The sequence below is a fragment of the Cyanistes caeruleus genome, chromosome 1, assembly GCF_971803275.1.
Source record: "Cyanistes caeruleus chromosome 1, bCyaCae1.hap1.1, whole genome shotgun sequence".
NCBI lineage: Eukaryota > Metazoa > Chordata > Aves > Passeriformes > Paridae > Cyanistes > Cyanistes caeruleus.
The window spans coordinates 122,592,728-122,619,280 of record NC_141701.1 but is presented as its reverse complement, the minus strand read 5'-3'; the positions used below and the strand labels follow the sequence as shown (position 1 = coordinate 122,619,280).

The window sequence follows — 26,553 nt, the reverse complement described above, 5'->3', positions numbered from 1 at the left end:
GATGCAGTACTACCACTAGGAGACAAAATATAAAATTAGATGTTTCTGACCTGGGAGAACTGTCCAGTAATGCTACTAGTATAATTACAGGACTAGGATGGGGCCAAGCTGTCTTTTAAAAAAAAAACTTCAACAAATATGGAAGTGTTGTGGTGATACCGAGAAAGCAATCAGCTGTGGCTAAGCAGTCTGAGCAGTACAAGAGATTTTCAGGGTTTGGGTCATGTCCCCCCCATTCCATCCATGCAATTTGATCATGCTGCATCATATGAGAAGGCATGACTGTAGTGCCTCATAGCCCTTTGCCTGAGGCCTAGTTAAAATCACAGTGGAAAGGATGTTTTAATAAAATTTTGTAGTAAAGATGGTAATATAAATGCACTTTTTAAACTTTGTTGAGTAAATATATAAAGACTTTCATTTCACAGAGTTTTAGAAAATTTAATTTGCTTATCTCCTTCTGTTGCTGAAATCTGGAGCAAATCACCTGCTGAGCTCCACAGCATGGGAGGAGGCTCCAAAACAGGAACACTGCAAATTGAAATGTGCACAAATTCCACTCTGAGTCTCTGCAGCCCCCTTATGTGTGCTTGTTCCCTTCACTGATTGTATGCAAGAAGTGTCTGAAGGTGATCCATGTATAGATTCTATACTGCAATCCATCATGTGTTGCCTCAGAAAGCCCAGCAGCAGATCTGTACCCATACAGCAGTGTAAAGAAGAAAGAGCCTGACATAAAAGTGAAAAAGCATGAAAGAAAGGAGAGCAGTAATGAGCTAAATATGTGTCTTAACTTTGCTGTGGGCATGCACTCATTTTCTCTTGGCTTCCTCTGCAGAAAAACCCACCTGGTGTCAAGGAACTGGCACAGGGAATGGTTTACAGATGGATCAGCCTCAGTGATTCTTGTAGTTTATATGATTATCTGTCACACAGATGTTTCAGCTTGTATTTGCTCACTTGCAGCCAGCCATGCAGCTTTACCTGCCTTTCTCTTCCTGCTTGAGGAATGGGAAAGGCTTCCCACAAATGCTTAACTAATTTACAGTAACAATAATAATAATGATAATGATAATAATAAGTGAAAGGAGTGTACCTGAGCTGATTATGTGTAGTTAGCTTTAGTACCTTCTTGGTCTGTGTCATTCCCAGAGAAACAACTGGAAAAAATTTATAGGTTTGATCTGAGAAATCTTTCAGGTGCTGTGTGATGAAAGGAGACTCTCCACATTTGTTGAAGTAGTAAGGATTGCTCAGCTTAGGGCATGCCACCTGCAGCCTGCAGCATACTCACGTTGTGATTTGCCAGTTACTACAGTAACAAAGAGGAATTTTTTACTTGTTTCTTTTTAGTAAGCCATTAAACTCCCATTGCACCTCAAAAATGAAGGTTTGCTGTGACAATAGCCAGACAGGCTTCTTCTGAGGAATTTTTTTCTCCAATGATGTGAGGTATATGCATCAGAGCATCAACTGGAACTTACAAATTGATCTTTCAGCTCTCCTTGTTGACTTCATGGGATTTCCTAAATCCTGCTGTAGCTTCCTGATGACCATTTACATGACAACCTGGCATTTTTCTGTATGCATCAGCAAGCTGAATGGAACTGGATGGTCCACGGTTTGTGGCAAAAACAGACATCATGAAAGCATTCATGTATTCAGTAATTGAGTATATAACACTATCTAAAACTCATTTTGAAAGACATGGTTGATGGCTGGGGGGACAGATAGGAAGAGGAAATTATTTAAGAGTAAAGGTAAAAGGTGTTTTACCCTCTCAGGATATTTGACTTAGATGTTACAAAACAGTATTTACTTGTACCATGGCTACATGGGTTAGCTGTGGACACTTTAATTTCATCCGTGCAGATCTAGTACTTGGTGTTTTGGCATCAGTGAAAGGAGTCAGTACTTGTTCCCCTCTTCTCTTTCCAGATGCTCTCTAAGTCCATTGAGCAGCTCAAGCAGCCTGGCAGTCACCTGGAGGAAGCTGAAGAAGAGCTTCATGGAGATCACTCGATGCAGGAAGAGCGAGCTCCCGCCGACGGTGCCAGCGTTAGGGCTGAGAGCAGCGGTGCTGGTGTGGATGACAGAATAGGACAGCAGGTGGGGGCTGTGAAAGTCAAAGAGGAGCCACTGGACAGTGATGAGGATGTTCAAACCCAGCAAATGGAATCTGGGGAGCAAGCTGCTTTTATGCAACAGGTAATAGGCAAAGATTTAGCTCCAGGATTTGTAATTAAGGTTATTATCTGAACATCACATGCGTTTTCTAGGCTCTGATAAGCAATTGTGTTTTGATTCACTGAGCTAGCAAATCCTGATTTACTGTTCAAAGAATTTAACAAATTCAGAAGTGTTGTATGTACACTTGAAAACATAGTGAAGCTCATCCTTATGGCCACTAATTGAGAAAATATCTGTTGCAAACAATTATTCTACTTAAATCTTTGAGTAATAGCTGATAGATGTTGTATTAGCCCAGAATTACCTTACATCGCTTAGTCCTAGTGAAAGAGACCTCGTATCACCTAGTCTGTTGAAATCAGCAATTGATGGAATTAGTTTCCAGACCTGATTGATGAAACGTTCTTCTGATTTTGAATCCTCTGACTTCTGCTTTCAGCTATCTGTATATATTGTATCATACTGTAGTCTTGAACACTGTTTATGTTAGGGTATTCTTTTTCCCAGTAGACAGGTACTGACTGCTATCTTGGTGGTCTCAGGCTGGTGTATAAAGTTTAATTTAGAGAAAAGTACAAGGTGGATATAAAGAGGCGAGGCAAGGCACTGTTTTAAAATTGCATTGTTTTCTTTTTTGCACTGCTTAGTTAATTTTTCATTCTGTCTTATTTGATGATAATGTCCGCAGAGACATCCTTAAATGCAGCAGATGCAAGTACTGGTGAGATGCAGAATGCAGCATTAGGTTCCAGTCAGTTATTAGGACATTGCGCGAAAAACACAGAGATGTTATCATCATCATCTGATATCCAATCACTTGTTTGTTTGGTTGTTTTTTTTTAAATGAAGACTAATTGTACAATATCTCATAACCTTTACTGTGGAGTCTCATGGGCAAATCCTAAAATAACAACTGTGCATCAAATGCCACCTTGACAAAAGGCAGGTTCAGCTTGTCTGGGAGCTTCAGGCGGAGTTGCAAGGCGCAGTGGTGTGCGCAGCCCGCGGGCTGCATCCCACTCCATCCCTCACAGCCGGCAGAGCAAGGCTGGGTGCAGTGCAAGGCCCTGTTTATTTAAGCCCATACTTTGTCAGGTCCCTGCTGTTCTCCTGCAGAAAAGTGATTTTGGGAGGGGGGGCAGGAAATGCCTTATGGAAACAGGAAGCCCAAGTGATTCATGTGCTGAGGAATGCGGGGCAGGGGGGACGGGGCAGCACTCCCTCTGTTTTTAAAGGCACTCTATGAATTGATTTATTGTCAAAGAAAATAACAAAGCGAGTAGGGAAATTGTTAAGGAAGCTTTCCAGTGAAACATTTCCTTCATATTCCCTTTTGATATGTTTACCTTGTTTTATAGGTTTACTTTTGTTAAGCTAGTTAAAGATTCATTGTATTAAGATCCCCTTTAATATGGATAATCCCAAACTGACCTGGACTTCTTGTCAGGCTTTTTTTTCTATTAAAAATATTTATATTTCTAAAGCTGAGGTATTTTAAGGTGCAGTATCCGGTTTCAAAAGAGATAGTTGTTTTGCCAAATGTAGAAATTGTTCTAAAATATGTTATTAGCATGTGTTGTTTACATTATGTTCTAATACTATTCAATCTCTTCTAAAATGTTGCAACTTCTAAAGATACATTATCCTTTTTCCTAGAAGGTCTCCAAAGAAATGACTAAATAGTTGCTGTTAACATAAAAGGCCTCAATAGGTAGAAAAAGATTTATTTAAGAAAAACACAGGTGATTTTTATGTGTGCTTCATATTTGAACAGAAATCTTTCTCCATCCTGGGTGAAAAAAATAATATTTACATTCAAAAAGTGAAGGCTATAAAAATGAAATTATATGTGTTTTCCATTTTGTATATTTTTAATTTTCTTTGAAATCTAACTTCAGCTTCATCAAAAAGGGATAGTGCATCTTTTAAAATACATTTGGGGAGAAATTTGCAATTGAGAAGAGTTTTGTACAATATCACTCCAAAGACGTGTATGAACAGAAGACAAAAGATATTTTTATAATGTCATTCAGGTGAGAAACCCCAATACATTAGTGTACTTTAATTTCAGAATCTTTCAAATTTGGATAAAATTAAAAAAAGAGAATCTACCTGGAACCAGTGAAAAGGAAAACTGGGTTTAAACAACCACATTTCTAACTGATTGTCTCTTACATTTTAAATCTACTGTATTTATTATAATTTACACCCTTAGAGGTGATCTTGTTTTGTGTTGTAAATATATTCTGTTTGTATGTTCCCTTTTTTTGCCTTCTGATATAAGTCTCTTCCTTTCTCAAATAAAGTTTTTTTTTAAAAGATCCCCTTCCAGATATTTGACTTTGTGTAAATTTGGTAACTTAGTGGTGGTTTTGCTTTGTACAATCAAATATGTTTGCTACACATTGTTCAAACAATTTAAACTTCCAGGAGCAAGTGTTTTTATTACACTATTCTTACAATAATTACACAAAGTCTTTCCTTTTGGTCTCTTGTTTTATCTCACATCAGCCATTATAAGTTTTAGTGAATGTGGAATATTATTGATGCATGCTCATTATCCCATCATGGCATCTGTCCTGAACATGTGATCATCCCATCTAAGAAAGGTAAAAGTGAATACCAATTCCTCAGCTTCTAATTTTGCAAAATTCCAATGAACTGTAATCATTTACATGACATTTCTAAAACTTGCCTAGACTCCTTATCTGAAAATGTGCTGGTACTGACCACTTTGGTATTCATCAAGACCTTTGCAAAATTCAAGTCCACCTGTAAATATGCTGGGAGAGAGGGAATCCATGAACTTGGCAGACTTTAACGCAATTGCGTGAGACAGTGAAGTCCCAATATAGAGAACTTCCCTGAAGATGTTAAATAACATTGTGACAGTTCCTGAACTTTGCTTAGGATCTACAGAGAGAGTTTGTACTGCATAACAATCCCTATTGCTACAGTACATGAATTATTACTACCAAAAGAGTTCAAAAAACTATTGTACTGTAGTTCTTATGATTGCTCATTTCATTTCCAAATGCTCTATGCAGCTTTGATTCTGGTGTAACTTTAACTAAAATAAAATCTATGTTTCAACAGCACAAGTATGTAAGAATAAATAGTAATGTAAATCAATTTTTTTTTCTGCTATAGCAGCAGCATAATTTTTCATCAGTAATACACCCCCCAAAAATAGATAAAAGGTCAAATTATAGCTAAGGAAAGCTTAAAGCAAGCATTAACAGTATAACATTATACTGCTTGCCTTATTGTTTATAGTGTATGTAGAATTGTGTGTCTTTAGGTAAATAATTATTTCATAACATTAATAATGTTATTTAGTGCCCTTTTGTTTAAATACCTATATTAGAATTAGAAGGGCAGCCATAAATATTTTCAATTTACAACATTCCTGTGTTGCAGACTGCACTTAGATTTTTTTCTAAATTATTTACCATGCCCCAAAGCACCCATCATGAAGAAAATAATCATAGTACAATACAATTCCAATGCCTTATTTTCTTCCCAGGATGATGTACATCTCTTTTGTTTTTAACAGTATGTGTTTATTCTGTCCTGTTGTCCAAAAAAATAAAGCCTATATAGCTGATAGCTTACAATTTAGAAATAATTACTAATAAATGAAAGAAAATCCATCATAATTTACATACTCAGACACACATTACTGGAATGTAGATAGTGTAACATTAGCCTTTTTGTCATCTTCTGGCATTAACAAAATAGAATTAAAAGCTGAATGGTTCAGTGAAACACAAGCACTTCAGACACCACCACCACTCATTTGTGCACAATCTTCATTCCATCTTCATTATCATCAAGATCACTAAGACTTATTCCATGTTACTTAAGCCAACTGTACCCTGTTTTTATCTTCACTGGAATTCTGAGGTAAAAATCTATAAACTTTAGTCCCAAGCAGCAATCTAAAAATGTTTACTTATTTCTCCCTCTTACGAACACTTCACAATTTGCAGTCAAAATTAGCTAAGTCCAGTTAATTTCCTTATTTTATTCTGTCCTGCTAGCAGCATGTCCTACTTATCCACTTAAGAAATGTTTGTTTGATTTTCATTTATTTGTTTAGTTTCTGATTTCCTTATGCTGTTCCCATCATCTGGGTGGTAATGGAGCTTCTGTACCTCATTTCTCGGTGGAAGAATATAGTTTAGAACACCATCTGCTGAATTACTGCTTAGGCAAACAGAAGAAGAGCATCCTGGATGAAATTATCTTCTCTGGGCTAGAGTAATAATACAAATTATTTTTGTGGAATTTTACTGCTCTACTTGATAGGCTTTGTGCCTTGCATTTGTTTTATGGCTGATTTTTTTGAGTTCTTTTTCTATCTGCTAATTCAGTCTAATTTGGATTAAGATTTAAAGGTAAAAATTAGGCTCAGTTGAAGCTGCACAGCCAGTGGAAAATCTGGGTTCCTCAGCTATGCTCTCACTCACACACACACACACTCTGGACTGGGAAGGTGCATCCTTTAGGCATGCCCCAGTTTCTAGTCCCCATTTGCTGAGTTTGAGTGTCACACTCCTGCTTGTTTTGATTGTGGCCCCATAGCTCATCTAGCCTGTACAGGACAGCTTCCCTGGCTACCTGTGGGCACACACATCTGCTTCAGCCACCCAAGGATTACTTAAGCAGCAGCTGAGAGTTGAAAGGAGTCCCTTCAGTAGCCTGAAATCATTCAGCAATGTGATTTGCTGTGATAATGGGGGCCTTAGTCACTAGAGTTGTTTTGACAGACCAGATACTTACAAGTAAGTGATCCAATGCCTTAATTAACTAAATAAGATGTTTTGTAAGGAGTCTTTGTTGCATTTCTTTCACTTTACTTTCCATAGTTGTCTTGAAGAAACCATGTTGACTGTTGTTAGGCCTGAAATATGAGGGAGGTGGTTTGGAGCATAGGATGTTAAAAGTATCCCTCTGTACACTTGATCCTTCCAGGATGGTTACAGCATGTTTGGCCTTGAGAAGTGCTGTGAAGGGAAGAATAAATGGAAATGAAAGTTTTGAACAATGTCAGACTTATAAATAAACCTTCCCTCCCCCCTCCTCCCTCCTAAATTAGATTGCCACTGCAGTCTTAGCTCAATTCATCTCTTTTTTTGTAGGCTGCCTTAGCTGTTTCCTTTAACTTTGCAGCCAGTAAGAGACACTAACCTTGCACCTTCCTGCCCTTCCTCAAGTCTGTGACTGCACAGTCCCAATATAACTCCTATGCAACACAAGCTGGCTCTATGATTTCTGGGATCAAACATAGTGTAGATGGAGCAAGGAGGTGGAATGCTGCGTAGCTGGATTTATTTTGTCAAAATTTTTTGTTCATCTACATGCAGGGGAAGCCTCTGAATATTTTGCCTGCTTGTTCTCAGCCTTATTCTTAAGGGTCTGTTTATTTCTATCAAGTTTCTAACTGTGGTCTTTAAAAACTGTGTTACTGGAAGAATGATTTTTTTTTTTTTTTTGTATGCTAATTCTATGTAAAAGTGCATAGTAATATGAATAATTACAAGTAATTATTCTTTCCCAAGTAACTATACTTTCCTATCCCCAGTTGGATGGGAAAATTATCCTTTTTTTAAAAGAACGCCTCAAATCTATTAACTGTAATAATTGTCAATATTTATTATTATTAATTATTAATTATTTTTGTCTCCTATTGTAAACTTCCAGTTACAGAAGGCAATTACACTTATTTTATCATAAAAGTAAGTAACGGAATTGTCTACCTGACCATGTAGCATTACAATATAACAAAATTATTTAATTTCATTTTATTGATACCCTTGTGGACTAATGTTGGCACTGCTCAATTTTTATCCAGGAGATTTTATGCTTCTTTTCCTCTTTAAAATGCTTAGAATATAGCACCTTGGTACTTTTCTTATTGCTCCCATTTGTCAGAGAAAGCAGAATGTTGGGAGGCCACTGGGGCAACACTAGGCAAAATTCCTTAATCAGGGCTACATAACTAGCATGAATCAAAATCCAAGTCCATATCCCAGTAATTATCACTGCACATTTTGACAGTTAGATGATACTACTTTCATAACTTTGGGCAATCTATCATTTCCTGTATCCTACAGTACAGTTTCATTAATATTGTCATTGAAGAGGATTATGTGTTCTTGGAAAGTTGCTTTTTTAAATGCTTCATTTTGGAATGAAATCTGTTTGACCTCTGAATGTCTTTCTTAATGTTAGACATTCATATGTGCACAGGCACAAGTTTTCATTTTTCTCCCTCCTTTAAAATACAAGAGCGAGTTGATGCACTCCTAAGTATATTGCTGGCTAAATCTTCATAAAGCTACCTTGTTTAATGTCCTGGAAGTGCAGCTCAGCCCAAATGCCTTGGAGACATAGGTGCTCTAATGCAGAAAGCAGTGCATAATCTGTCTCCTCTCACGTTCTGGCCTGTGACCCTTGGATCCCCAGGAGACCAAGGAGGTGTTTCTGTTCCTACTGCCTGTATTTCCTCAGCCAAGGGGCTTGTGAAAATTACAGCTATGAGATTGCAGCAATGCAGCAGCATCAAGGGCTTAAGAAGGCTTTGCTCAGGTTCTCTGTAAAGCAGCTAGTACAGCATGGAGGATTCAGTCTCATACTCCTTAGTCTTTTCCTTTTGCTCCCATCAATAAGAGCAGCGTGATAGTTTTCAGGTGGCAGCCTGCAGATTTTTAAAGCAGATCCCGGTTACTGCACAGACCCAGAAGGAGCACAGGGCAGAAATACTGTTGGGAAATGCTCTCCTGCTGTGTACAGAGGGACAACTACTGAGACCAGCTTCTTCTAAGGCTTGTTCTCCTAGATCTTGGTGTACTGAAAATAGAAGCTGTAGAGTTACTACACATCAGAGACCATAATTCCATCACTCAACTACTAGACTGCACACAGGGACAGGTGGTGACTGGTTTCCCTCATTTCTCAGCCATTTTAACACCTTGTCTTAGGGTATCAAAGGCACCCAAACCTAACAGCACATCTTTTGGCATCTTCCTTACTTTCTAGAACATCTTGGCTTTCACCATCTGCCTAAATCTGTTGAGGTCTTTTGTCTTCCCATAAGTTTCTGCATATATTTCAGTTTTCTGAAGCTACTGACTTTATACAGAGAGCTTCAAATCTTCTGCCATTTCTGACAGAAATGAAAATGGGAGAACTGAATACAGGAGCCTCCAGTCCAGGGACACCTGACATCCATAGCTCTGAACTGGCCTTCTCTGCAGGTATTTGGGTCTCAGTAAGGATGCTAATTGTTCAGTTAAGATATGCACAGCATTACCCTTTGTGCTGTGTGAGTGATTTTTTTTATTTTTTTTTTTTCATAACAACCTCCATCCTTTCTCAGGCAGGCTCTGAGAACAGAAATACAGACAGCTCAGGACCAGCAAAAAAAAAAAAAAGGAACAGAAGCAAGAGCTGTTCCCACAGCAAGAGGCTAAGAATTAGCATGGGAACTGTTACTTACCTGTGTTGATGGAAAATGCACTAACCAGGCAGGCTGCTCATTTTCCCAAGTCCATTGACTGCTTTCAAGTTAGATAGCATTATAAATCACTGTTATAGTAGCTTGGACCCTCCTGTAAATGAAGTAATCCTTTCTTTCACGTCTTTGGCCCTTTCTCTCCATCTTTTAATGACAGAAATTACTCAAAGCCCATTAAGTCATTTTAATTTTCAAGTTCTTCTATTAGTGGCTTTCAAAATGCTTTCAGGTTGCAAAATTGTTTGGCATGGAATGCAGTGGGTCAGAGAGGAGGCAGTGGGTTCAGCCTGGTGGGATGTCAGTCCCACAGGAGCACAGCATTTGTGAAGTTGCTGTTGTAAAGGTGAGATGCAGGTGGTCACAACTGAGAAACAGTTCCACAACACAGTTTCCTTCATAATTTTGGTCATCAGTACCAAATCCTAGAGGCCACAAGTGAGTGGATCACTGAAGTTTGAAAGAAAACTTGGCTGGTCAGTGATGGAAGTGAATGTTCAGTTCTCTGTCTCACTGATGTGGCCAACTGCACATTTAGAGTCATCCCAAAAGGCTGAATACGAACTTATAGACAGGTACTTCGAGTGGGTTAGGTACATTAGATAAGAAAAAGTTTTGAAGTTCTTTACCAGGATCAGGATCTTTACCAAGATATTAAGTTGTCTTACTAGGATCAGCTCTGCTGTGTCTACAGCATGATTACTTCAGCAAGTACTTCAGGAAATCATAAGACTGGGTGCTTAATATTTCATGCATAGCAACTTCTTATTCATGAAGCTCTGACATTTCCTATTTTTTTCCTTCTTCTGCTTTAATACATATGCTAAGTCATTTCAAGACTTTTCTGGTTAGGAGTTTATAACTGGAAGAGGATTTGACAATTTGGAAAGCAGAGATATGATTCCACTGACATCAGGTGCATTAAACCTGCAGAATTCTATAAATGAAACAGAAATTGATGTCAAGAAGGACCTATATATATGTGTTTTGCTGTTCTGTGTTAAAAAGGTCATCCATTGAACAAAGAATTTGGGCCTAACAAAGCAAGGAGATGTTAGGCCATGCAGCTGATAGCACAGCAGAGGTATTCTGTGCAAAAGGAGAAGCTGGAAAATAGTCTCACAACTTGACTCCTATTAGAAGCCAGACTCACTCCTCAGGCACAGATCTCTGTTACAGTGCTGTGGCATCAGCAGTGAACAACTGGCAGTCATTACTGGTGCTGTGCTCAGTCCCTGTGTTGCACAGCTCCTGAGAAGTGCTCTGCTGGAGGAAGACCTCCAGGCTTACAGCAGTACTTTGGAATAAGAAAAAACAGAAAAAATGAAACTGTCCAAGCCCTTTGGTCTGAGTAGCTCACCAAGGGCATCACCAAAGGCAAAACTGAGTTTCTTTAATGTTGCCAGAAGCCACTGGACTGGACTTCATGTGCTGTCATAGGTCTATGTTGCTCTATTGGGAATGGTGAGAAGAATGACACAGACTTTCATGTGAGTTGAACAGGAGAGAAAGGTTTATTACCTCATATCTTTTATAGACCGATACGTGAAAGTACAGAAAAGTAAAACTCTTATTGGTTAGTAAACTAACACATCACCATCATTGGTCAGTGGGGTTCACCACCCCTCGACCTTCTCTTGCAAGAAAACAAGGAACAGACAAACAGCACCTGCAAGGCTGTTTTCTATCTCTGAGGATTGTTTTATTTCCTCCTTATGATTTCCCAGGCCACTTTCTCAGGCAAGACTGAGAAAGTTGTGTGGCCTGCTGTTCCACATGCACTGTGCTCCCTGCTTTTGCTCATAGTTAGCATCCATAGGTCTAAGTACAGGATAGCATTATAAGAGCAAAGAAATGCTACCAAGTTCTCTCTACAGGCCTTATCTCCTCTATGCCACTGAGTCAGATGGTTCACAGGGATGGAGGGTCCTCACAGCACAAAACTTGTGTCCCTAAGAGGGGTAATGCTGGAAAAGCACCAAAAGGTGAAAGGCAGAACTGCAAAATCAGAACAATTATACTCAAAGCTACCACAGTGTTTTTCCCCTTCAGTGATTAACTCCTACCCAGAAGCTTCTCCAGCCCCTTCTCCCTCCCATGCCTATCTATGTAGGTGTCCCCTGCTGTACCAGCCCAGAACTCTGGCAAGTTCTCCAGATTTGTCCCATTTCTGACAGTCAGAAGATGTAAAAGAACATCTTTGGAAGGGCTGGGAGCCTTTGGTTCCCACTGCTTCACATGTGCTCAGCCAAGCCCTGGCGGGTTGGCTCCTGGCAGGGAAGGTGCTGGAGGCCAAAGATCTGTTGTGGAGCAAGGAGGGCAGATGCAGGGGTGTCCTCCTCTCTTGGGCAGTGCTCTGGGATACAGCATGGGATACCATGGTGAGGAATGCTGATGGGAGATAGAAGGAGGTGAAGCAGCAGCAGTGAAACATGTCACATTTGGGTTTGAGAGCCCTCCTTGGCTCGAGAACTGTTCTTTCCTGGGAATGATGACATTACTTCAGCCAGAGGCTCCAGATTTCTGCCTGCTACAAAGTACTTTCTCCATTGTCCTTGTGGTGACAGCGTGGTACAAGGGGTTAACTTCTTTGCCTTTTAACTGAGAGGTTTAACCCACTGTATAGAAAGTTCAGGCTAAAATTATTTAAGGTGAAGTGCACTGATTCTTTCAGGGAATAGAAGAGTTCAGACAGTTAAAGAAAGGTTAAAAAAGAAAAAAAAAAAGAGTTCTCTCAGCTACAACCAAAATGACTTGTTAGTCTTTGCTGTCCTGTCATTATTGTCTGCTTTAATTAGATTCACCATTAAACACAAATTTTCCTGATCAAACCATGGAGATTAGTTACTAAAGAAAGCTTTCAAAGGAATAGAAGAAAAAAGTCTCAAACTCTCATTCTCCATGCTTACTACATCTTGAATCACGCTTTAGTAACTTGGGAAATACCGTAACTGCTAAAGATTGAACCAAGAGTATCAATATAATCAAGATATCAAGAGTTTTATAATCTTTTACACTACTTTTCAAGAATAAATTGACATTTATTTTTCCAGCTGGATGCTCTTCTTTTGATATAATTGAATAGAATCAATTAATAAACTTAATGCTGTTGCTCAGTGGTGGATCTGAAATCACAAACACTGAAGTTACCATTGTTTCATCTCTGAGTTTTCTAGGTCAAGGAGATAGATAAAAGGAAGATGGAATATCTTAAATGCTTATGAAATTATCCAATACATGTTTCTTAGAAAAGGGCAAGTTACATTTTTCATTTACTTCAATGGACATCTTTTCATGTGCTGCAGTGGTTTTCTCTGAGTTCTTAATAATCTTCATATTAAGAGCATTTTGCAGTCTTCAGATTTTCTCATTTATGGGAAGTGTTATGTATGTCATCTCCTAACAATCCAAATTTAAATGTGTCCTGATTAATTAACAGCTTCTTCCAAAATGATTTGCAGCCTTTTCCCTATTGTGAAAAGTCATTATACAACAGAAATACCAGAGATTTGATTTGGCATTGTCAACCACTGAAAGATGAGTCGGAAGTAGATTAGCAAATGTTCTAGTTGATCTTAATAGTGTAGTGACAAGTAAATTCAAGGATGACAGATGATCCCACTGACTAGCAATTCTTCTGACTATATTATGGCATGGATAAATATGTTGGCTTTTCTAACAACTGGCCATGAAAACAAATTTGAGTTGATACTGCTGTGGAAAATAGAACTGAAACAAAAATTCCTTTTTAATACATGCTTTGAGTATGTACAGCTTGCCTAACTCCTGTAAAAGACTGACAGGAATTTGCTAGGATCTCAGTGTGGAAGATAACCAAAATGTTTCTCTTCACTTTACTGGGAGGATTCTTTCCCCCCTCATTTGGAGCATCAGCACTATCCTCCACTGTAAATCCAGTAACATATCTGGAATATTCACATGCTCAGGGCATTTTAAGCTGTACCTTTAGTAATAAATAAATAAATAAGGAATGAACTTTGGCACTTAAGACCAGTGACCAAAGCTGGGGAGCCTGTTGAATATGCTACTATATCCTCTTTATTTTTGTGGGCACCGTGCATTTTTAGAATGGTTATACGTTTCCCTGAACCAATGTAATATAAAAGATTTACTGTTACAGTTTGTGTGTGGCCAGGCAATGGCATATGGAAAACATGTTTCCTGCTATTTAATTTAATTACTCTAATCACGTGCCAGCCCCGGGCATGTCATTCTGGACCTCTGAGGCTCTTTGTCTGTCAAAGAGATGGACAATATCTTGGCTTTGTTTAGTTGCTCTGCAGGCTGCAGATAAAACCACTGAAATACTGACTGTTTGTTTAACCAAAACTTTGCATTTTAACCATTTGGCTTTGATTTTTTGTTTTACAAGAAAAGATGACATTTTGGCCTTGGTGAGCTGAAAAGGAAATATTAGGGATATGAAGAAGAACTGTCACTTTCAGGGCTTAATAGATGAAAAAGAATACTCTAGCCTTCTGGTCAGAAATCAGCTTTGTTAGCAGAAACTTAAGACACACATCACTGTTATTTTAGAATTGCCTATTAGCAAGGGCAGCTGGAAAAGTCCTGTTTATAACTGCTCCTTTCTAATATGGTTAGCCCTTCATTCAGCAGTTCCAGTAGATTTTTGTTTCTTTCATCTCAGTAGATGAAACTGTTATGGGTGAAACTAATTAAGATTCCATAGCAAATACTTATACCAGTACTGCTGCAGCTGGGTATAAGTTAGCTTTTATGTCAACACTATACTGTTATTTTTATGTAAGAAATATCAGCAAATGACACCTTTAAGTCTTTTAACAAAAACTGAAGAGTAGATAGAATACTCCATTCCTATTATAAAACACAAATCTACAGAGAAATTAATCTCTCACTTAGCCTTAAGTATATGCTTAACACAACCACTTCCTTTACTTGTAAGCAAATATTCTATCTTTTCCTGCAACCAGAAGTGATGCTAAAAGTATTTAAGACTGTATGAGGATACTATTTCTAAAAATCATATTGTCAGAAGAAGAAAGAGTAAGAATCATCTTTTAAACAAATTCCATCTTATAAGGTATTACTATATATATATATCTATACCAGATATAGAAAGACTTGCCAACTCATTTTTTTTGGAACTATGGAATAAAGTTCAATTAATATGTTCCAGCAACAAATTAATGTACTTCTTTATGTGGTAATGTGCCAGCATCCTGCTACAGTAGTTTTTGAACTATATAATGTGAATGAGGATGGGTAGATGGCCTATGAATATGCTTTGAAGAAGTCTGCATCATCAGAGAGAAATACTGGTGGGATGACATGGGATGCATAAAAGGAAAATGTCCATCTTAACAGTTTAATTAGTTCTGATATTTCTCCAACTGGCTTTACTTTTCTCTGTTTTCTAGCTGAATCAATGCAATATAACAGGCAACACTTATTTCCTCTAAGGTGCACAGTACAACAATGCAAGAATTAAAAATGTTGTTTACTATGTGCTGAATTACAGCTTCTGTCCCCTTTAGCTCTGAGCTAACCACTAGATGACACTACTTCCCACTTACTTAACAGGTGTGGGCATACATTCCAGTCTCCTCATGCAACAGTTCATATATTTACATGCTTCTTGACAAAAGAACTTCAAAAAGAACATTATACAGGAATTGCCTTCACTACTATATATTTTGATGAATTTTGTGGAGGTATACATAGATATTTAGGGGTGTGGATGAAGGTGTACACAAGCAGCTCATGTGTCTTTGCATTTATAGAAAAAAACAAACTCATTTTGTGAGTCTTTAGGGTGTTGTAACTTAGTGAGTGTCGATGACAGCTCTACATAAAAGAAACCAGAGGATGTCCAAGAAAAACTGAATAGACTGGAGTTTGTGGAGAATATTCCCCTTATCCCCCATCTCCTCCCCTCCCAAAAAAAGATACTGCATTGGCTTCAGTAGTGTGATTCTGGAGAGACTGGGCAGGGTGAAAAATATCCCACTGAGAAGTCAGGCAAGAGTATGCTGCTCTATTCAAGTCCAAAAATGACAAAGTGTGAGGAGGAGAGAGACAGAGAAGCGCTGTCATGCATATCCACAAGGCACCGGCTGCTGCGGTTTGGAATTAGGAAGAATGAACTTTCCAGAAGGATGTGTGGAAAGAATCCCATGTTTTTAAAAGTCTGATTTCCAGAAATCCAGAAGCTCCAGACTACTTGAAAAACATATCCTACAAGGTTGCACTTATGCTTCTAAATTGCATACATGAGAGCATGAGGATATATAAGTGGAGTAATAGCACCTTCAGATACATTTTTATTTGTGCCTGTGTCAACGAGCCTCTTGCTTTCTTAAGATTAATTTCCATGACTTATAACCCATTTTCTCTAGATGTCCTGTAACTCTAATACATGTGTTGTCTGATATACTTAAAGATTATTTTAAAGGGCTATTCTAAAACTTGTTTCAAAATCAGTTTATCAACTGTTAGTGCAACAATGCACTACCCATAGTCAAATTAAAAGTGAGAATTAATTTTTGGTTTAATAATCTAAATTTGAAATGTTACAAATCTTCCTCATTTTTCACCTATTTTAATCCTGATCTCCCACTGCTGTAGCAGTGTGGGTTGGCTACGTCTTTATCTCCTTTATCTCTTACATTAGCCATGTACTTCTGTACTCCTGTTAAAGGTGCCCTGGAAGCAGGGGAGGTGAGACTCCTTGCCTTGGAATGATGCTCTTCTCCATTTCCATTTCAAATTCAACCACAACCCATTTTTTAGCATTATTTTTTCTGTTTTAATGCAAAGAACTGCCAGCAAAGTATAATGATGTTTTAGTGTCATGTGAAGTCTATTTAGTGTCTGTCTAGCACTGGATCAGTGAGGAAGGTATTTTTGCTAATAAGCTATTTATGTTATATCAAGTATCTTTCATGAGAGATAGAAGTCAGATTGCTTATTTATGGGGTTTCAAGAAGTTCCATGGGCTTAATGGTGTCAGTTTTGCTGTCTCTATGCAACAGTTCAGTTAATGCAATGTTTCCTGTAGTTCTGTTGAATGTTTGAGAATTGAATTTACAAATAAAACCACTCCCACTCACGAGTAATTTCTTCCAGCTTAAACAGTGCAAGTGCATGCTCCCTATAAAAGAGCAACAATATACCATAAACAACACCATATTTGCAAAATTATGTTTTTAAGTAATTTGTCAACAAAAAAGAGGTATGTTTATCTGTTTGCAGCCAACAACCTAACTAGATCCATGTAAGAACTGAGATTTTCTCTACAGCTGAAGCATGCTCAAGTCCAGAGAAACAACAATGGCTGGAATCAAGGCTACCTAAATTGCAACCATAAGCAAAGTAATCAAAATCAAAGCTATGGTTTTATCCTGTACATGTGCTATTTGGACAGGTTAATTTATTGGGGATTATGGATCTGAGGTGAAAATATACTTAATTTTAAACACAAAATAAGAGAAAGGCTGAGAAGTAAGATGTTAGCCAAAGGTTTTGCTTGTTTATTAAAATGCTGTCTTGCATTTAATCTAAACAAGTGTAACTACTTTTTCAGACTTTGATTTCCTGGTGCAAATCTGGCATTTTTACATTTCATTTAGACAGAACATTTATGTGAATTGCTTCTTTTTCACCAATTTATTACAGTTTCTTAAATTTGTGAGTGAACATGTTTGAGCAAAGCCTGCTAAGGAAGGGAAAAAGTTCTCCACTATATTTTTGGTTAAGCATGAGCTCCAGGAAGTTTAGCTAGAGCATACAAAAGCAGGCAATACAAGACAGCAGTTTGTCTTCAGACCAGAATCTGGTGCTTTCTGCAATAAAAACACCCTGTTGATGCATATGCTGCGTGAGTAGGGAAAAGTTTCCTGCTCAGTCTGATTATAAAAGCACATGGTGTGAATTTTAACATTGCTTTTGAGGGGAGAGAGCTTAAAAATTGTTTCAAGGCACCTTTGTTCTCTCCTTCTGACAGAAGAGTTTTAAGTTATAGTGACCCAAGAAAATGCAGTACTGTGGGGTTAGTCTCTTCCCTGTCTCAGGGCTGGGAGGGAGGCTTAGGAGGAAAGCAGCTTGGTTATACCTGCTATGCTTGTGGAAAAGAAATTATCATTTAATGACGTTTCATTCTTGCCCTTTAGCAAAGGAATTCGTGTTAGCTGGGTCTGACATGGAGCAGGAAAAACATACCTTGCCCCAAGTAACTAGAAAGGCAGCAAAGTACAAAGTGTGCGAGTAATCAAATGGAAGTGAGCCAGGTTCAGAAAGTGGAAAGTAACTCATGCAGCTTTGCATAGCCCTGGAAACCAGGTATTTATAAAGTCCTCCCTCCTCTCTCACTCTCATGTGGGACTGAGACAGTAGAAGCAAGCATTTTGGAGCAGTGCAAATGCTGATGGCGAGGACCAACAGCCAAATACACCTTTGTTGTGGAGCTGCCTTCATGTCTGCAAGGACACTTTTGTGCCTTTTGACAGCTGCTGTCAAAACTCTGGCCACATTATCTAAAGTCACTGCATTCAGGTTATCATCTTAACTGCCTTGCTGAAACTTCTGCTTCCATACTAACAGATTACAGCAGTCTACCATGTTACAGACTTTATCATACTCTCAAATCTAATGCAAAGTCTGGAGCAATGCAGGTCAAAAACACGTTTTAAACTGAGCATGTACCAGTGAAGCAGAAGTCAGTTTTATTTTCAATAAGTAGGGGAACAAAAAGAATGTACCCTTCTGCATGTAAGTATTCAGGCAGTTTATTGTGAGGAGTTGTTAGGAGTTACTACTTCCCCACACCTTCAATAGTATCAAGAATTCCTTTTAAAAAATCTGAAGACAACACTATTCAGGATCAAATGAAGTTCTATGACAATTAAGTGAGATTTTGTTTTCAATGGATATTAATTTTCAAATCTGCTTTTTACCTAAGACAGCAATGGTGAGGTTCTTCCTCTACATAGGACTATGTGGTGATGTTTCCTGCAATGGTAAGGCATGTTTCTTAGCTCACAAGGAATGTAAAAGACCACACAGGAAAAACAAACAAACAAAACCAAGAAAAAAACCCTAAACCAACACCAACAAATTATCAAGAAAGGCAAAAAAAGCAAAGGTACAGAAACAGAAAAAAACATCAGCAGATGCAGAAGAGAAATGGCTTCAAGCTTACTAGAGAGAAGATTTTGAATGTTGGAAAATAAAGGATAGAGCTATATGAAAGTATTTCTGTGAAATGTGTTACACCTACAGCACAAATCCCTTTCTAACAGTTGCTCATTTTACTAAGATCGTTGTAATGGCTGGTTTTATGCACTTGAGGTAGCCAGTAGTGTCCAAGGCAAAAGATTTATAGTTTGCTCTGGGTATAATGGTATGAGGGGAACTGGCTGCCAAAAGAGACTGTGATTTGAAGAGGGCGCCTTTGGTTTGGTAGGTGCTGTATTTCTTCTGTGGCTGGAGTTCAGTAGACAAGTTGTTTGATGCACTGGCCAATGATAACTATCTTGGGAGAGGGAGAAACCCAAATCCTCCAAGTTTCAAGGGGAGAGCAGAATGAAGTACTTGGGTATGTGGAAAAAAAAAAGGAGATGACAAACTCCATGGCAACATGAAGTAGATCAATTCATGGGGCACTTTGTGGTCTATCACTTTAAAAAAATAGATTTATTGACCCCCAAATCATGGTAATTTTTAGTATTAAATGGACCTCTTTTGAAGACTAAGCTGCTTGAGAAAAGGAGACAGTAGTTTTGGAATGGAGCCCTCAGCCTTAGAAATAACACTGCTGGTTTGGCTCTGCTTCCAATATTGTTGCCTAGTTTTAAAGCTTTTCAGCAGGACTTCGCTTCAGTCTGGTGACCAGCATGAATCACTGTGGAGCAGATTAACACAGTGTTTTCCCAAGTGTCTAATCTCATTTTAAAATCAGAATACAAACAGCAGCAAAGCATCCTTAAAACCCATGGAGTCCTAGGAGCAACCTGAAATTCAGCCCCAGTAGGCATTTACATTACCTCAGGCTCCATGGTATCACTGGTACTATCCAAAATTCTTGGAAAGTTCTGACATTTCTGCCTTGACCTAAAGTGTTACCTTTGCATGCTGAGTGCAGCTCTTGGCTTGCCTGTGAGAGTGGTGTTATATGTATAATGTCTTATCCTCTAAATCCTGCCTGCTGAGTGGATTCTTCCTTTCAAGCTTGCTTTTTATTGCTAGAGGGAGAGTTTTAGGAGGAGCTGTGTCCATTCCTTCTCTTTTGCTTCATGTTTTTTCTGCTATTTTAACACTCCTGAATCATGGAAGAGCTTTGCACTTTTGAACCAGTGTCATTCCTTCCAAGAGGCAAAGGCTGAGAGACACTGATTGAAAGTTTGCTAAACAGTTTGCATACCTCTACAAGGAGACCAGGCTAGGCAAATTCAGATTAAGGTCTTTTCAAGTTAACCAGAAAATTCTGTTCTTGTTGCTGGATTTGGCATTTTTTACATCAAGAGATTAATCAACATAATTTAAACAAACAAAAATCTGTGGCCCACGTATGAAGATTAGGAGATTGAAAAAGAATTAGGAACTCCAGCAATAAGTGATTTGAAATCACTGATGCTGAAGAGAATGTGTGCATAAAGGGACAAAGGTAAAGGATGTGGCAGCAAACAAAAAAAAGCATGTGTAGATATGAAGAAGCAGAATTTAGGCATTAAGCGTGCTTGAGCACAGTTTAGGTCATTGACCATCACAGCAGACAGGAACCTCTGTGAAGTAAATTTAAGTAAAACCACAAAAATGCTTAGGCCACTATTTTGAAGACACCTACTTGCCTGTAAGTGTGGGGGTCACTTCCTTGGAGGTCCAAGCAGGTGATGCAAACGCATTCTCTGGCATCTAACACAAACATTTGTTTGTTTACTTCAGTATGCAAAAACAACAACAAAAGAGTTCATGTTTGAGAGGAGCCTGTATAACTGATGGTGGGGACAGCAGGCCCATAGGTGGAGTTGCATCACTATCCCAAAGGTACTTTATAGACTGAGGATTATTATGTAGTTCTCTGCATATTAAAGGTTTATAGATTCATTTAAACAAGAAGCAACAATACTAAAATCTGTAGGAAAAATACCTATCCTTCTGAAACAAAAGAATGAAGTGAGAGTTCCTTAAAAATACATATAATATGAAAAATTACCAACAGTATTTTGAATATATTATAAATTAAAATGAGCATAGGTTTTTTTGCATGTCACTCCACTGCCTTTTCTCATGTTACAGTTAGGTCAGAAATAAAAAAGATACAGGGACTGTTGTAAGTACCATAATATAAAATTATATGTTGATTTTTCCATGGGCTATTAATATCTTGTTACTGTGAGACTGTATTGGTTGGTGGTTTCTGGCTTAGTGGTGTTTGGCTTGTAGGTAAAGGAAAAAAGAGGAAAAAAAATAGAACAAGACCACCTCTGACATCAATACTGACCTCCAACTGCTATTTTATGTAACTTATTTTTGGTCATTTCCACATTTTTACATTTAATAGAAATTAAATAACACTATATTTTCTTTGTACTCATTTTTGTACACATTCAAAATAATATGTGTGGAAATACTTTTATCATGCTTACAGATTTCACTAGTATCAAGATCATGACTCTTAACTTCTGGACCCCAGTTGGAATTCCAAGGGACATTCCAGTGGGCAATAGAGTAGAAGATGTAAAATTGCCAGTAAGGGGGAAGAGAAGAATTTTCTCTCACAATCAGTCACAGGGGAGTGTGGCAAAAATAGTGTAGGAGTGGTGCCTAATGTGTTCTCTAATGTTAATGCCTCTTAGACACTCTGAACACAGTCATGATCTAACCTGCTCTTCTTCCCTCCTCCTTCTAAAACAACTGAATTCCTAAATATCTATCAACAAAATGTTGGGAAAATTCCATTTTTATCTTTAATACAAACTCCAATTTACATTTGAATGGGAAATGACTCAGAATCAGGAGACTGCAAATGTCCACATAGCTTGTAAAGGTTAGTGGTATTTAGTTATTGATATAAAAACCTTGGTGAGGGACTGCATTTGCAGGGGGTTGCTAATGGAATACAGAACCTTTCGCCTTTGGGTCACTGGATCAAATCTGTCTCTTGTGGATAGTGACCAAAGTTCACTATAATTTTAGTTTTCAGTGCCTTATATAAATTATATATGTAGAAACTAGGGATGGAAAAGATTTGTTACAGCTTGCAGCCTATCCCACTGCCAGTACAGAACTGTTCTCTCTAATGTATTTCCCTATTACAGATTTTCCAGTTCCTAGCTGGTCCTGTCCACCCTGCAGAGTAAAGCAGCTGGTATTAATTGATATCTGAGTTTGACTGGTGAACTGCCCACTCTGACACCGCAGCTGCAGGAGGAATTTGGCAAACAACCCTCTGCTACCTGCCTCCATGGGATCACTGAGCGGGCAGTGTCATCCCCGCTGCTGCCTGCCATGGGGGAAGCAAGAAAAAGTCTCAGCTCCTTTCAACCCTGTGCAAAATACCTTAAAATACAGGAGGATTACTGAATCTCATTTTCACTGCCTCGTTTATCCCCCTTTAAAGCCCGACCAGTGTCCCTTCCATATCCAAACAGCTGCGGGTCATAGTTCTAAATTGTCAGCCTGATGGATTAGTTCAGGTAGCTAAAGGGAAGGTCAGATATTAGTTTAGACACTGATATGGAGTAAAATTTTCCCGAAGTTTGAAAGAAATTTGGAAGCTTGAGTAGGGCTTCTTTTTGATTTAAATGAAAAGGTTTGAACCCTATTATCTTTTACAGCTTCCATTTGCAAGCGATTAACTATGTTGCAGAATACACATTATGAAGTGCTGAGGACTGGGTACTGACAATATTAAGGTTAGTCTTGTAGGGTATTTAATGTCTACTACTTGCTATAGTGCTAGAGATGTACATGGTCCTCGAAGGTTTAAAAAATACTACAAAAAAAAGAAACACAAACAAACAAACAAAAAACCCCACAAAACCCAGTACAGTGACCCATTCCAAATCAAAACAGATATGTGATAATTAAAACGGTTTTTATTGTCTACGAAAATAATCCAAACAGGGTAACTTTGGGCTATTTTAACTTGCCCACCGTTGAATGCCTCAAGGTGCAAGTTACAATACTGAGACAGCTAGAATTTAAGTGGGATTTCCTCAGCACTTCTAATTTTGGCCATATGTGCCTGTCCCACAAACTTTATAATCCAATGCTTCCTGCTAAAATTCTAGTAGTATAACTGCAGCCTTCAAAGTATCAGAGTATTTTTAGAAAGAAAGCTGAGCATTGTTGCTGTTTGTCCCTTGGTGCCCCAGAACCTGAAATGCCAGCGAGGGAGATGTGTTGGAGCTGCTCCTGCACCCCTACGTGCTGCTGCTGGAGCTGGGGGAGCAGAGCTCGCTGCTGCGTGGCCACAGCTCAGGACTCCCAAGTACCCCATAAAACACCAGTTTCTCCATTCACAGTGCAGCTAACAACTGCTGTGTTACCAGAGTCAACTTATTTCTGATATTCACAGTGCCAAAGTTTCAGCTGCTGAAAAACTTGAGTGATCGTAAAGGGCGATCCTCTGGGATTCAGAAAGTTTACCATCAGGTGGTTTAAAAGAGAAGAATTTAAAACAAAAGAACACCAGAGAGGAACACAAGTAGTACCACAAAAATGGCAGTGAATCTGCAAAAGGGACACTCCAGATTCTTTTTCCAAGGTAAAAAACCCCACAACCCTGTGTTGTGAAATGACTTCTTAAAGACAGATTTAGAGAATGAAATTGAGGGTTATAAACTTGTAGCCAACAAAAGCAAGAAAGGCTGGAATGTTAGTAACCCATTGCAAGCACAGGATCCAAGCAAAACATCTTGAATTGCTGGTACTGTAATAAATTACAGTTTTCACTTTTGTATTCTGCAAGTGAAAACAGCACTAAGTCAAGCTTGAGAGAGGGAAAGTAAAGGATGACCTTTTTAATTCACCCGCACCCATTACAAGTAGAGGAACTGCAACATGGAGCAGTGAGAAATGAAAATACAACACCCATCCCTGCGTGAAGGGATGGATTCTGTTCCCATGAAATAGGGTTCCTGTGTTGCTGAAGAGTTAATTGTCAGGTAGCAGTAGATGAAAGCCAAACCAGGCTCTGGGATGGTCTGCTGTGGTGGCTGTTATCTCATTTTCTTCCATGGATTAATTTTCCCCTCTTTAACTTTAATTAGATAAAAGTCTAGGGGCGGGAGGTGGCCCTGGAGTGCTCAAAGGGCAAGAAATGGTCAAGAGCTGTTTTCTCTCAAACCTTGATTAGCCTATTTGATAAGTGATACTAAGCACCCCAATTGGTTAATGAATGAGGGGTGCCTGTGAGGTAAGTGGCTGGGAAATTTAGCCTCCCCCACAAGGATGGTGAGTATGTAAACTTCTGTCCTTCAGTTAGGTGTCTACCATGGTTAGGAGTAAGGGTGATTTATATCCTATCTGGGTCCTGGAGTGTATCTACACTGATTGACTCTCTTGATCTTGACATCAGTCACTTCAGCTTTCAGAGAAAGGGGGAACATAGGAGATAATGAAAGCTACTTTAAAGAGGACCTTAACATTTATGTAAACGTTATTCTATCTTCAAAGGCAGAACTATCTTTCAACAGAAAGGAGATTTATTTCCTAGTTGAAAATATTAGAAAATGGCAATATATTTAATATCAAACTGCTAACATTGGTGCTGGTCTCAGCCTTTAGGCTTTGTCTCTTATTTCTTGACTAAACTGCATTATAGTCAAAGTTTTACTGCATACTGCTTGCAAGTACACACTAATGATTTGTGCAAAGATACATCATCCTCTCCCCATGGGGAGAATAGGGAAGGAGAGAGAGAGAGAAGAACAAAATTAAGGGTTTGAAAAACAGAAGTGTAGAGGAAACCATTTGGAAAACTCACAGGTTAGTTTGCATTAAATATGGGGCTTTTATACAGGCAAACCCAGGGCTGTATAAACCAGAAACATTTAAGCATTTAAATAAAACTCAAATGCACTTCTCAAATGCTCCCCTAGGGAATATCACCTAAAATAGTAAGATTTCCCTGTCTGGTTGCCAGCCTTCCCTTGGCCTGGAGAAGAGGTGGCAGATTTGGGGCATGCTGAGGCAAGGAGGGAGCCTGGCAGGAGCTGGCAGTGTCCTCTCTCCACTGAGCAGGTCATCTACCAGCCAGCTGCAGCACCAACATCAATTAAAGGACCATTTTCAACAATGCTGAGCAGAAAGGTAGTTTGTACAAGTGAGAACCAGGGCCACATTATCACCATGAGAGGCTGCAAAAGTGCACAGACTCTTCTGGGTATACATGTCTAACTCTGCTACAGAATGCCAAGACATTCACAACATCAGGAGGGCAGCAGGCAAAGTGGATGAGAAACTGTTACTCAGCAAATCCTGCAATATTAAATTTGGGAGCTTTTGCTGAAATTATGAGGAGATCAGTTTAAAACATGCAAGATTTTGGTGTGGTGGGGTATTAATGTTTGGGGGTTTTTATTTTTTTAAAGGGTTTTTTAAAATTTTTTAAAATTCTTTTTTCATTTTGTACCATGAGTAGTGAATTCTGGAATTTGTTGTCATGGAAGATTTGAGCAGTACAAGACAGGATTAGACAAATTCATGGACAACAGGGTTGTAAGCAGATCTTAAAGGAAAGAGAGAGGGATGTGCCTCTAACATCTACATTGTAGAAATTCTGTGTGCTGGGAGGGTATGAGGAGAATAAACTAGAGAGAGTAACAATGCTCATGTGCTCTCACTAAATAGCATCTCCTATTGTCTGAGACATTATTGGCCATGATCAACTGGCCTAATGCAGTGAGGCATTTATGTTCTTATCACCATAAATCTGTTTTGGCTCATCTGGTCCTTCAGCCATAGGCAAACACATTCTTCTATTAAATTTGTGTACTAGTTTTCTGTCTAGCTTTAGGGTAAAACACATTTCTGTTTCCTTTTCCTTGAGCCATGAATTATCTTTGTCAACTAAATAGTCAACAACACAAGCCTTTTCCCTTTTTACCTATGGGTCCCAAAAAGCTCAAAATCTATCTTCACAACATGCAAAATACTCCTGAGTAAAAACAGGCTGTTGTTAAAGACAGCCAAAAAGTGCAATAAAGTGGTAACTTAAGGTAAGTTAAGGGAGAGAGAATTATAGCCCAGCATCATCTTATTAAATAAGCCAGGAATTAGGACTAGTATGTAAGGCTGAATAATTAAGAGAAAAAATATATCTGTGGGAAGTTTTTGTACTAACTAGTATTGTTTTAGGCAGAGGGCATGCAAATAAAGCCTTAGTTGCTAAGTCCTCTCTGTGATCTTTGGTAACCAGCAGACATAAGACATAACATTTGCACTCTAAATGGAATATGATCCTCTGTCTGGGAGAACTGGTCATTAATATGTAACCTGCAGAGCTGGGACATTTCTGTGGTAGTGAATAATTTCTTTGCAGTGAAAACATTAGCACAAAAAGAATACATAGCAAGGTGAGAAGGAAGTTTTCTTTCACTCAAACACAGAAGTGTAGAATTACACAATCTGAGTGAAAAACTTTATCAGTAGTAAGTGGTCATGGAATGGGAAGTATGCTAATCAAGAAAAGCATGAAAGTATGGTCTTCACAAACTTATAAACCATATCTTTTACTCAGATAAGGGAAAATGAAAAGGCTGGTTTCTTGCCTAAATCCAAAATTACATGACATTAGAACACCTGCTTAGAACAAGGTATTAGGAAGCACAAATTGTTTC

The 26,553-nt window shown here is 38.5% G+C and overlaps 1 protein-coding gene across 50 annotated transcripts in view; it reads left to right on the top strand.

Moving 5' to 3' along the window:
* HDAC9 (histone deacetylase 9) overlaps positions 1-26,553 on the top strand; it is a 452,700-nt gene that overhangs the window by 265,977 nt on the left and 160,170 nt on the right. For 26 of the 50 annotated variants that reach the window (XR_015277469.1, XM_086854892.1, XM_086854888.1 and 23 more), the window contains one exon: positions 1,939-2,208. Coding sequence is in view for 49 of the 50 variants with exons in the window: in XM_086854892.1 (XP_086711018.1) it covers positions 1,939-2,208 (270 nt within the window). In the remaining variant the exon portion in view is untranslated. Of the gene's footprint in view, positions 1-1,938; positions 4,512-26,553 lie in introns of those variants that run through there. The other 24 variants (XM_086855084.1, XM_086855068.1, XM_086855060.1 and 21 more) reach the window with 1 other exon arrangement.